General features: G+C 49.4%; 1 protein-coding gene and 1 non-coding gene across 2 annotated transcripts in view; both read left to right on the top strand.

Moving 5' to 3' along the window:
• The window catches only part of LOC132587678 (leucine-rich repeat-containing protein 49-like), a 139,284-nt gene that overhangs the window by 107,857 nt on the left and 19,044 nt on the right, over window positions 1-12,383 (top strand). Inside the window, exons 17-18 of the mRNA XM_060259995.1 lie at window positions 4,618-4,676; window positions 4,740-4,961. Coding sequence (XP_060115978.1) covers window positions 4,618-4,676; window positions 4,740-4,961 — 281 coding nt within the window. The remainder of the gene's footprint in view (window positions 1-4,617; window positions 4,677-4,739; window positions 4,962-12,383) is intronic.
• On the top strand, window positions 6,703-6,777 carry TRNAV-GAC (transfer RNA valine (anticodon GAC)). The gene has a single exon. It is a non-coding gene; the product is annotated as a tRNA-Val (tRNA).

Raw genomic sequence — 12,383 nt, 5'->3', positions numbered from 1 at the left:
GGGCGGGGTATAAATCTGCAATTCTTCTTCTTCTTCTAGCCCTCTTCAAAATGGCATGGAGTCACATGAAGGGGGAGAGGACCTCTCTGGGGGTGAAGTTTCCTACCATAATCGGCAGCTCTGATCCTTGGTTGCCAGGCTTTTCCCAACATGAGAGAAGCGCCAACTCTGACTTAAGCCGTGACTGGGGTGTGAATTGCGCAATGCTGATGGTCTCCCGCTAGTAAAATGCAGAATTTAATTGCAGTGTATGCCTCGTAATTTAGGCAATTGGCATACACGCACACGCTGTAATTATCAAAACTTACAATGTATGTAACGAGACAGGGAGCGTTTGCCGTTCAGAGATTTTGTCTCTGCAAACGAAAGTCTGTGATTTCTAAATTAGTCTGGATTTCTGAAAGGGGTTTTAGGGGAAAATGCTCGGAAGTCAGTTCGATGATCCCATGGTACAAGCAATACAATACGATACAATAACCTTTATTGGCGTGATATCGAACGTAACAGGGAATTGGTCCATCCATCCAATGGCAATTTGCAAATACATTAAGCACCTCCTAGAAGCTAGAATGCGGAATACTGGCCTGGAAGAAGCACAAGCCGGAATTAAGATTGCCGGGAAAAACATCAACAAACTCAGATATGCAGATGACACTACTCTAATGGTAGGCTTGAGACTCAACATCCAAAAACTAAGATCATGGCATCCGGCCCCATCACACCTTGGCAAATAGAAGGGGAAGACATGGAAGTAGTGACAGACTTCACATTTCTGGGATCCAAGATCACTGCAGATGGTGACTGTAGCCATGAAATTAAAAGACGTTTGCTCCTTGGGAGGACAGCTATGGCGAACTTGAGCAGTATAATAAAAAGTAGAGACATCACCCTGCCAACAAAAGTCCGTATAGTCAAAGCGATGATATCCCAGTAGTAATGTATGGCTGTGAGAGCTGGACATTAAGGAAGGCCAAGCGCAGAAGAATAGATGCTTTTGAGATGTGGTGCTGGAGAAGACTCTTGAGAGTCCCTTGGACTGCAAGAAGATCCAATCAGTCAGTCCTAAGGGAAATCAACCCAGACTATTCCCTGGAAGGTCAGATGCTGAAGCTGAAGCTCAAATACTTTGGCCACCCCATGAGAAGGGAGCCCTCCCTGGAGAAGACGCTGATGCTGGGAAAGACAGAAGGCAAAAGAAGAAGGGGACAGCAAAAGAGGAGATGGCTGGACAGCGTTACTGATGTAACAAACACGAATTTGGGCAGACTTCGGAGGATGGTGGAAGACAGGAGGGCCTGGCGTGTCTTGGTCCAGGGGGTGGCAAAGAGTTGGACTCGACTGTGCGACTGAACAGCAAGAAGCTAGATATAAAAAAATTTGCATCCATTTCAATTACCAATTGGTTCCTAGTTGACAGGAAGAAGACAATTTTATATTTGTCGGGCTTCACTGTTTGCTCACTCAAACAGGTATAGGCCTGCTGGGACTGTACTGTTCTGTGCATGGGGAGGACTGTTACATCTCATCCCTAAAAAAGGGAGAAGCAAATGGCATGAACTGCTTATCAGGGACACAGGTGCTAGACCAGGGGTGGCCGAACTTGCTTAACGTTAAGAGCCACAGAGAATGAGCATCAGATGCTTGAGGGCTGGCTGGGAGGGAGGGAAGGAGGGAGGGAGAGATGGAAATAAAATCACTTTAACTTTAAATGCATTCTGCAAACCACTGGATAAATGCCTTCTCCAAGCTGGCCGATGGGGTGGTGGGGGTAGTAGCGGACTGGGTCTAAAAATATTGGTTGCCAGGAGACAAAGGGGGCCCACCCACAACTATAAGGCTATCATTTAATGTTTGTAAGAAATAATTTTTTTTTTCAAAAAATACATAAGTGGAAAAAAGATACAATTAAAGATACAATTAAAACTTTTGCGAAATAAATGTGTGTGTGTGTGTGTGTGTGTGTATAGATATATATATTAGTAATTACAGTGTACATATATTGTATATTTTACTGGCAGTATGCAGTAGATATTAAATGCAAATACAGATTGCATTTTCTCCAGGGGAGCTGATCTCTGCCAACCGGAGATCAGTTGTAAAAGCTACTAAAAGGACATGAATGGTTTTAACATATTGTCTAATGTTTAAGGGAGCCACCTCCTCAGGGGCCCATTTGCCATTAGGCAAGCTGACACCCTGGCCAGTCCACCACTGGGTGAGGGCTTCAAGAGCCACAGAATAAGTTTGAAAGAGCCACATGGTGCTCCTGGCTACTCCTGGCATAAAATCTCCAGTTAAAAGAACCAGGCAGAAGGTGATGTGCCCCGTGGCACAGAGTGTTAAAGCTGCAGTACTGCAGTCCGAACTCTTGGCTCACAACTTGAGTTCAATCCCGGTGGAAGCTGGGTTCAGGTAGCCAACTCGAGGTTGACTCAGCCTTCCATCCTTCCGAGGTCGGTCAAATGAGTCCCCTACTTGCTGGGGGGAAAGTGTAGATGACTGGGGAAGTGTCACAGGCTGGGGCCAGGCCAGGTGAAGTCCAGGGGCAGTCCAAGGTCTGTAGCTGGGTAGCAAGGAGGGTCCAAAGCGCCAAAACCGAATCACAGTCCAGGTATCGTAGGTCAGAGGTTCAGAAGCTGAAGTCAGGGGGTGCAGAAGTCAATGCCAGAGTCAGGGGGTCCAGAAGCCGAAGTCAGAAGCCAAAGTGGATGCTAGAACGTCAGGTAAGTGACTAGTTGCTTCCACAAAGCCTTCTCTCAAAGCCCACAGCTATATAGCCCTCTGCTGTCTGTTGCCCATTTGGGCTAATTGCTGACTCAGAGGGCAGCCAGGATCCTGCTGGGACTCAAGCACCCTCACTCCTAGAAGGGCCAGAATCCTTTCAAAACTCAGGGCTCAGGGAGCGTCTTGCTCGTGAGCGTGCCGCCCTCCTCCGATCCCTAAGGTCCTGACGAAAGCGGTCACGCACACGAGCCACCCGAGAGGGCGAGGCAGGGGGGCTTGGATCTTCTCCAGCAGGAGGCAGGGGCACTGGTGCAGGTGGCAGGGGCACAGTTTCTTCTGCAGGCTCGGCTTCTTCTGCAGGGCCCCCAGCACCCATGACAGGAAGCAATGGCAAACCACCCTGTCAAAAGTCTGCCGTGAAAACGTTGTGATGCGACGTCACCCCAGAGTCGGAAACGAATGGTGCTTGCACAGGGGACCCTTCCTTTCCTTCCATCCTTCTGAGGTTGGTAAAATGAGTCCCCAGCTTGCTGGGGGGGAAGCGTAGATGACTAGGGAAGGCAATGGCAAACCACCTTGTAAAAAGTCTGCCGTGAAAACATTGTGAAAGCAACGTCACCCCAGAGTCAGAAACGACTGGTGCTTGCAGAGGGGACTACCTTGACCTTTTTACTTTATGCAAAGTAGAATTTTGTTATATATGGAATTAAGCTACTTGATACTACATCCAACAAAGCTCTGTATAACTTGGAATTTTTAAAATAAACTAATCATGTGCTTTAAAAAAAAAAACCCACTGACTGGGATATACCAGTTATCAGGTAGCTTCATGTGTGTTCAAGAGCGTGTTGAGAGATTACCAAAGAGTGCACTCCGTAATGATAGCTGCTGTTTCTGTGGTTTGAAAGTTCAGAGGGCTCTGCTTTAATACTGGGAATCTTTACAGCAGTCCAGAAAAAAAATACTTTGGCACTTCCACCCCCATATTACAGAGTGGGAGGTCTGACTCTAAAAGGGAGAATTTCAGCTGACTGAAGTTCACTCACAGTGCACATGTCCAAAATCTGGGAGACCCAGGGCTGCAGTACATGCTTTTGCATAGATGGATCTGCAAGTTCCTTGGTTTTCAGCGATCAATCTGTTTGGACTGTGTTTATTCTGTATTAGGGATGGGCATGAACTGACTCACAAACTCAGCCACCCTGAGCCACTTCGGTGGGAAGGGCGGGATATAAATCAAAATATAAATAAACTAAAATTTGTCATGAATTTTGGGCAGTTCATGGTTCACAAAGTGGAACAGGCTTCCTCGGGAGGTGGTGGGCTCTCCTTCCTTGGAGGCTTTTAAACAGAGGCTAGATGGCCATCTGACAGCAATGAAGATCCTGTGAATTTAGGGGGAGGGGGTATCTGTGAGTTTCCTGCATTGTGCAGGAAGGACTAGATGGACCTAGATGACCCTAGAGGTCTCTTCCAGCTATGATTCTATGATGCTTGTGAACTGGAGAACTGCCATGCACTTTCACAAATTTCGTGAAAGGCGCAAAGCGTGGGGTTTAATGGTTCCGAGTTATTTGTACTCCTGCTTTCCGCTCATCAGGAAAAACAGCTGAGTCTCTGCTCCCCTCCGAGGTTCAGCTGCTTGGAGCCATTTAAGCCCCTGCTTTATGCTCCCTGAGAAAAGCAGTGGGGAGCAGAAAGCAGGGGTCACGAACCCTTAGGAATTGGTTCCATTCGAGCACCAACCTCCTGGTTTGTATAAGCTTGTGGTTCAGTTTGTGGTTTAGACACAGACAGAACTGAACTACAAAGTGTGGTTCATGACCGTCCCTGTTCTGTTTATCCTTTCAAAGCAACTTGCTCTGCTCCCAGACTTCTTCTATGTGTTCGTAGCGGCATTTGAGCACCTTGCCCCAGGAGATTCAGGGGACGGATCAGGATGTTGGGCCACAGTGAGGGTGTGTGGTTAGGCGTGCCCTAGTTCTGAACTGTCTCTTCTTTGACTCCTTTTGCAGCGGCCAGTTTGCGATCGTGAAGAAATGCCGGGAGAAGAGCACGGGGGCAGAGTACGCCGCCAAGTTCATCAAGAAGCGCCAGAGCCGAGCCAGCCGCCGCGGGGTGAGGCGCGAGGAGATCGAGCGGGAGGTCAAGATCCTCAAGCGGATCCTCCACACCAACATCATCGAACTGCACGACGTCTACGAGAACAAGACGGACGTGGTCCTCATCCTCGAGCTGTGAGTGCCCAGCTGCCTTGCAAGGCTCATTTGAGCCTTGGACTAAGGAGGGCTTGTGGCACAAAGGTAGCACCTCTGCTTGGCATGCGGAAGGTCCCAGGTTCAAGCCCCGGCATCACCAAGGCCAGGCAGGAGGTGGTGGGAAAGACCTCCGCCCGAGACCCTGGAGAGCAGCTGCCAAACTGAGGCTGGTTTCACACCGTGAAATTGACCTGATTTTACCCAAAAAAATCCGCTAAAGATTGAACCGTTTCTGGGCAATCAGGCAGCTGCATAACAGAAGAAAATAAGACAAGCCATGTTGGATCAGGCCAGTGGCCCACCCTGTCCAACAATCTGTCACACAGTGGCCAATATGTGTGTGTGTGTACACACACACATATATATACTGTGACTAATAGCCACTGATGGACCTCTGCTCCATATTTTTATCCAATCCCCTCTTAAAGCTGGCTATGCTTGTAGCTGCCACCACCTCCTGTGGCAGTGAATTCCACATGTTAATCACCCTTTGGGTGAAGAAGGATTTCCTTTTATCCATTTTAAGCTGACTGCTCAGCAATTTCATGGCATGCCTACGAGTTCTTGTATTGTGAGAAAGGGAGAAAAGGACTTCTTTCTTTACTTTCTCCATCCCATGCATAATCTTGTAAACCTCTATCATGTCACCCCCGCAGTCGACGTTTCTCCAAGCTAAAGAGACCCAAGCGTTTTAACCTTTCTTCATAGGGAAAGTGTTTCAAACCTTTAATCATTCTAGTTGCCCTGTCCTGGACTTTTTCCAATGCTATAATATCCTTTTTGAGGTGCGGGGACCAGAATTGTACGCAGTACTCCAAATGAGTACTGAGTAAACAGAACTGATCTTGAGGAACTAAGTGTCTGATTCAGTATAAGGCAGCTTCATTTATATTTATATTAGGGGAGGGATGGTGGCTCAGTGGCAGAGCATCTGCTTAGTAAGCAGAAGGTCCCAGGTTCAATCCCCGGCATCGCCAACTAAAAAAGGTCCAGGCAAGTAGGCGTGAAAAACCTCAGCTTGAGACCCTGGAGAGCCGCAGCCAGTCTGAGTAGACAGTACTGACTTTGATGGACCGAGGGTCTGATTCAGTAGAAGGCAGCTTCATATTGGGGAGGGACGGTGGCTCAAGGGTAGCGCATCTGCTTAGTAAGCAGAAGGTCCCAGGTTCAATCCCCGGCATCTCCAACTAAAAAGGGTCCAGGCAAACAGGTGTGAAAAGCCTCAACTTGAAACCCTGGAGAGCCGCTGCCAGACTGAGTGGACAATACTGACTTGATGGACCAAGGGTCTGATTCAGTATAAGGCAGCTTCATATGTTCATGTTCATATGGGAAGGACTGTGGCTCAGTGGTAGAGCATCCGCTTGGCATGCAGAAGGTCCCAGGTTCAATCCCTGGCATCTCTTGTTAAGAGGACCAGAAAGGAGGTGAGGGTGAAGACCTCTGCCGGAGATCCTGGAGCGCTGCTGCCAGCCTACAGTGCTTAACTAGATGGGGAGAGGCCGTGGCTCAGTGGCAGAGTATCTGCTTGACATGCAGAAGGTCCCAGGTTCAATCCCCGGCATCCCCAGTTGAAAGGACCAGACAATAGGTGATGGGAAAGACCTCTCTGCTGGAGACCCTGGGGAGCTAACTGCCATTCTGAATAGACAGTCCTGACCTTGATGGACAGAGAGTCTGATTCAGTATAAGGCAGCTTCATGTGTTCATGTATTAGAGGGGAGAGGCTGTGGCTCAGTGGAAGAGCCTCTGCTTGACATGCAGAAGGTCCCAGGTTCAATCCCCGGCATCTCCAGTAAAAAGGACCAGACAATAGGTAATGGGAAAGACCTCTCTGCTGAGACCCTGGAGAGTGACTGCCAGATGATACTGGCCTTGATGGACTGAGGGTCTGAGTCAGTATATGGCAGCTTCATTTATATGGGAAAGGCTGTGGCTCAGTGGTAGAGCATCTGCTTGGCATGCAGGAGGTCCCAGGTTCAATCCCCGGCACCTCTTGTTAAAAGGACCAGGCAGGAGGTGATGGGAAAGACCTCTGTCTGAGACCTTAGAAAGCTGAGGAAAGGGACCATAGCTCAGTGGTAGAACTGCTGCTTGGCATGCAGAAGGTCCCAGGTTCAATCCCCGGCACCTCTTCTTAAAAGGACCAGGCAGGAGGTGATGGGAAAGACCTCTGTCTGAGACCTTAGAAAGCTGAGGAAAGGGACCATAGCTCAGTGGTAGAGCATCTGCTTGGCGTTCAGAAGGTCCCAGGTTCAATCCGCAGCACTTCTTGTTAAGAGGACCAGAAAGGAAGCGATGGGAAAGACCTCGGCCTGAGAACCTGGAGAGCTGCTGTCAGCCTGAGTAGACGAAACTGAATTTGATGGACTGAGGGTATCTGATTCAGTATAAGGCAGCTTCCTGGGCTCATGTATGATAAGGGAGGGGTTGTGGCTTAGAGGAAGAGCCTCTGCTTGGCATGCAGACGGTCCCAGGTTCAATCCCTGGCATCTCCGGTTAAAAGAGTTCTGGTAGTGGATTATGGGAAAAACCTCACCCTGAGACCTCTTATGGCTGCTCTCAGCCTAAGTAGATGATACTGACTTTGATGGATTCATGGTCTTATTCAGTACAAGGCAGCTTCATGTGTACATGTGTTATAGGGGAGGGGATGTGGTTCAGTGGAAGAATCTCTGGTTTGCATGCAGAAGGTCCCAGGATCAATCCCCGGCATCCCCAGTCAAAAAGGCCAGGCAGGAGGGGATGGGAAAGACCTCTGCTTGAGACCCTGGAGAGCGGCTGCCGGTCTGAGTAGCAAACACTGACCTCAGTGGGCCTAGAGACTGAATCTGTATCAAGCAGTTTCCTGAGCTCGTGACTGTATGTTCGATATCATGCCTAAGGTTAGACGCTTTCTTTCTTTCTCCCCTCCAGGGCTTTTTTTGTAGCAGGAATGCCTTTGCATATTAGGCCACTCACCCCTGATGGAGCCAACCCTCCAAGAGCTTCCAGGGCTCTTCGTACAGGGCCTACTGTAAGATCTTGGAGGATTGGCTACATCAGGGGGTGTGGCGTAATCAGGGGTGGAATTCTAGCAGGAGCTGCTTTGCATATTAGGCCACACACCCCTGATGTAGCCAATACTCCAAGAGCTTACAGGACTCTTAGTACAGGGCCTACTGTAAGCTCTTGGAGGGTTGGCTACATCAGGGGGTGTGGCCTAATCAGGGGTGGAATTCTAGCAGGAGCTCCTTTGCATATTAGGCCACACACCCCTGATGTAGCCAATCCTCCAAGAGCTTACAGGACTCTTAGTACAGGGCCTACTGTAAGCTCTTGGAGGGTTGGCTACATCAGGGGGTGTGGCCTAATCAGGGGTGGAATTCTAGCAAGAGCTCCTTTGCATATTAGGCCACACACCCCTGATGTAGCCAATCCTCCAAGAGCTTCCAGGGCTCTTAGTACAGGGTCCAGAGATAGAATTCCAGCAGGGGCTCCTTTGCATATTAGGCCACACACCCCTGATGGAGCCAATCCTCCAAGAGCTTCCAGGGCTCTTAGTACAGGGCCTACTGTAAGCTCTTGGAGGGTTGGCTACATCAGGGGGTGTGGCCTAATCAGGGGTGGAATTCTAGCAGGAGCTCCTTTGCATATTAGGCCACACACCCCTGATGTAGCCAATCCTCCAAGAGCTTACAGGACTCTTAGTACAGGGCCTACTGTAAGCTCTTGGAGGGTTGGCTACATCAGGGGGTGTGGCCTAATCAGGGGTGGAATTCTAGCAAGAGCTCCTTTGCATATTAGGCCACACACCCCTGATGTAGCCAATCCTCCAAGAGCTTCCAGGGCTCTTCGTACAGGGCCTACTGTAAACTCCAGGAGGATTGGCTACATTGGGCATGTGTGGCCTAATCTGCAAAGGAGTTCCCGCTACAAAAAAAGCCCTGCTCCCCTCGATGTGCAAAATGCGAATAAGTCTTTTAAAAAGAGAGAAATACAAATGGGCTCACTAGCATGATTCTTGCTGCCTGCCCCATCGCACATTTCTTTTCTGTTTTGCAGAAGTCGGATAGCTTAGATGTGGGATTTCAGTGGGTTATTTTTATTTATTTTTTTAGCGGAGGGAAGCTGAGATGGGGGGGGCAGAAATGGCCAGTGGCTGGGCTGTTCTCAGACCTCCCGTTCTGCCAGAGGTTGTTTCCGGATGACCCACTCGGGAGGTGGTCAGCGCCAGCTGCTGACTTCAGCACCTCGCCCTGGGCCAGATGTGCGGAGCTGCTGAAAAAACCTGAGTCTGGCAGCCGGAGAGCTGGCTGGCGATTCGGGGTCGGCACCTTGCCCCCCCACCCCCCGCCTTCCCATTTGGCACCCTGGCCCTCCGCCGCCCTTTTCCGCAGCATCGATCGTTTGCAGGTGCGGAGTGACGGGGACAAGATGGCTTCCTGGAAAGGTGCGCCAGGGAGTGCGGTCGTTCAGGAGGCTGCTCCCTTCCTCACTCAGCCGGAATGCTGACCCATCTCTCGGTCTGGTTGGGTCTCCTTCGGCCAAGGGCTGGGCCAATGTGTCTCCGCTCTCTCAGAGTGACCCTGGTTCCCTGCCCCCTATGCCAGTGCAGGATCCCCGGGCACTCTCATATACACCCCTCCGATAAAGAAATTCCAGACTGGGTCAAAACTAATCCCCTAACAGTTTGGTGTAGTGGTGAAGTGTGCGGACTCTTATGTGGGAGAACGGGGTTTGATTCCCCACTCCTCCGCTTGCAGCTGCTGGAATGGCCTCGGGTCAGCCATAGCTCTCCCAAGAGTTGTCCTTGAAAGGGCAGCTTCTGGGAGAGCTCTCTCAGCCCCACACACCTCACAGGGTGTCCGTTGTGGGGGGGGGAGAAGATTGTAAGCTGCTCTGAGTCAGAGAGAAGGGTGAGGTATAAATCTGCAGTCGTTGTCATCTTCTTCTTCTCCTGCCACCCTCAAGCAGAACTCTGTTGCCCTGAAAACAAACAGGAGATTGGGGGCCACCCACAAAAAGTCCATGAAGATGGTTTTTAATCACACGCATGGGGCTGCCTTACTCTGAATCAGCCCCATCAAGGCTAGAATTGTCTACTCAGACAGTCAGTGGCTCTCCAAGATCGCAGGCAGGAGGTCTTTCCCATTGCCTCTCAAGTGATCCTTTGAACTGCAGATTCTGGGGATTGAACCCAGGATCTTTTGCATGCCATGCAGAGGCTCTGCCACTCAGGCATGGACCCGCCTTAAATGAAACTACTTCTTCAGGCAAGGGAATGGGGTACAGTGAGCTGAAATACATATAGCTGGTGGGTTAAGAGTATAAACTGATATAAAGTTAAGATCCAATGGCAAAATAGTGTAATAGACAAACTGGAAGACGACTTGGTGTGGATAGCATTTGCCTGGGAAACCGATAAAAGGTAATAAAAGTTGCCTGTTACTTGAACATATGAAGCTGCCTTCTACTGAATCAGACTCCCTGGGTCCATCAAGTCAGTATTGTCTACTCAGACTGGCAGCGGCTCTCCAGGGTCTCAAGCTGAGGTTTTTCATGCCTATTTGCCTGGGCCCTTTTTAGTTGGAGATACTGGAGATTGAACCTGGGACCTTCTGCTTACCAAGCAGATGCTCTGCTACTGAGCCACCATCCCTCCCCAGTATGAAGCTGCCTTCTACTGAATCAGACCCTCGGTCCATCAAAGTCAATATTGTCTACTCAGACTGGCAGCGGCTCTCCAGGGTCTCAAGCTGAGGTTTTCCACACCTATTTGCCTGGACCCTTTTGAGTTGGAGATGCCGGAGATTGAACCTGGGACCTTCTGCTTACCAAGCAGATGCTCTATCACTGAGCCACCGTCCATCCCCTTAGACATGTGAACATATGAAGCTACCTTATACTGAATCAGACCCTGGGTCCATCAAGTCAGTCTTGTCTACTCAAGACTGGCAGTGGCTCTCCAGGGTCTCAGATGAGGTTTTTCACGCCTATTTGCCTGGACCCTTTTTTGGAGATGCCAGGGATTGAACCTGGGACCTTCTGCTTACCAAGCAGATGCTCTACCCCTGAGCCACTGTCCCTCCCCTTTCTCTTGCTACATGTCTAGGTAAAACAACAGGATGTGTATTTCCTCATGATGTTCTTGTCCACCTAATCTACTTTTTAACATGTAACGTATATTACAAACATCGTTCTAGTGTGCCATTTGAAAAAAAAAAAGAATACATTAAACAGTAGTGAAAATGGGTTAAGCATATGTATGTTTATGTGTATGTTTAATTCGATTTATACCCTGCCCTGCCCGCCGAGGCGGGCTCAGGGCGGCTTACATCAGAATCATAAAAGCAAGAAAACCATTTAAATATATGAGTTGAAACACATAGATTAAAACAATATACAGCTTGGTGCTAACGCATTAGATGTTCCTCATAGTTCCAGGATGCCGGTTATTCCAGAATTCTCCTAAGGTAGGCTGAAGGCTTGCCAGACAAGAACGGTCTTACAGGCCTTGTGGAATGAGGCCATGTAATGAGATAAACAGCCACTATCCCTTATTTGAGTACGTCAATACAAAAAATATTATTCGGATACACTGTTCTAAAAGAGAAATACATTGGAATACTGTGGATATATAGCTATACTCAGGGCTTTTTTTGTAGCAGGAACTCCTTTGCCTATTAGGCCACATCCCCTCAATGTAGCCAACCCTCCAAGAGCTTACAGGGTCCAGAGATAGAATTCTAGCAGGGGCTCCTTTGCATATTAGGCCACACCCACCTGATGTAGCCAATCCTCCAAGAGCTTACAGGGCTCTTAGTACAGGGTCCAGATATAGAATTCTAGCAGGGGCTCCTTTGCATATTAGGCCACACACCCCTGATGGAGCCAACCCTCCAAGAGCTTACAGGGCTCTTCGTACAGGGCCCAGAGATAGAATTCCAGCAGGGGCTCCTTTGCATATTAGGCCACATACTCCTGATGGAGCCAACCCTCCAAGAGCTTACAGGGCTCTTAGTACAGGGTCCAGAGATAGAATTCCAGCAGGGGCTCCTTTGCATATTAGGCCACACCCACCTGATGTAGCCAATCCTCCAAGAGCTTACAGGGCTCTTAGTACAGGGCCCAGAGATAGAATTCCAGCAGGGGCTCCTTTGCATATTAGGCCACACCCCCCTGATGGAGCCAATCCTCCAAGAGCTTACAGGGCTCTTAGTACAGGGCCCAGAGATAGAATTCCAGCAGGGGCTCCTTTGCATATTAGGCCACACACCCCTGATGGAGCCAACCTTCCAAGAGCTTACAGGGCTCTTAGTACAGGGCCCAGAGATAGAATTCCAGCAGGGGCTCCTTTGCATATTAGGCCACATCCACCTGATGGAGCCAATCCTTCAAGAGCTTACAGGGCTCTTAGTA

This window comes from Heteronotia binoei, chromosome 19 (assembly GCF_032191835.1).
Source record: "Heteronotia binoei isolate CCM8104 ecotype False Entrance Well chromosome 19, APGP_CSIRO_Hbin_v1, whole genome shotgun sequence".
In the NCBI taxonomy this organism is placed as follows: Eukaryota; Metazoa; Chordata; class Lepidosauria; order Squamata; family Gekkonidae; genus Heteronotia; species Heteronotia binoei.
The sequence above is the reverse complement of the archived record's forward strand: the minus strand, read 5'-3'. Positions and strand labels throughout refer to the sequence as shown.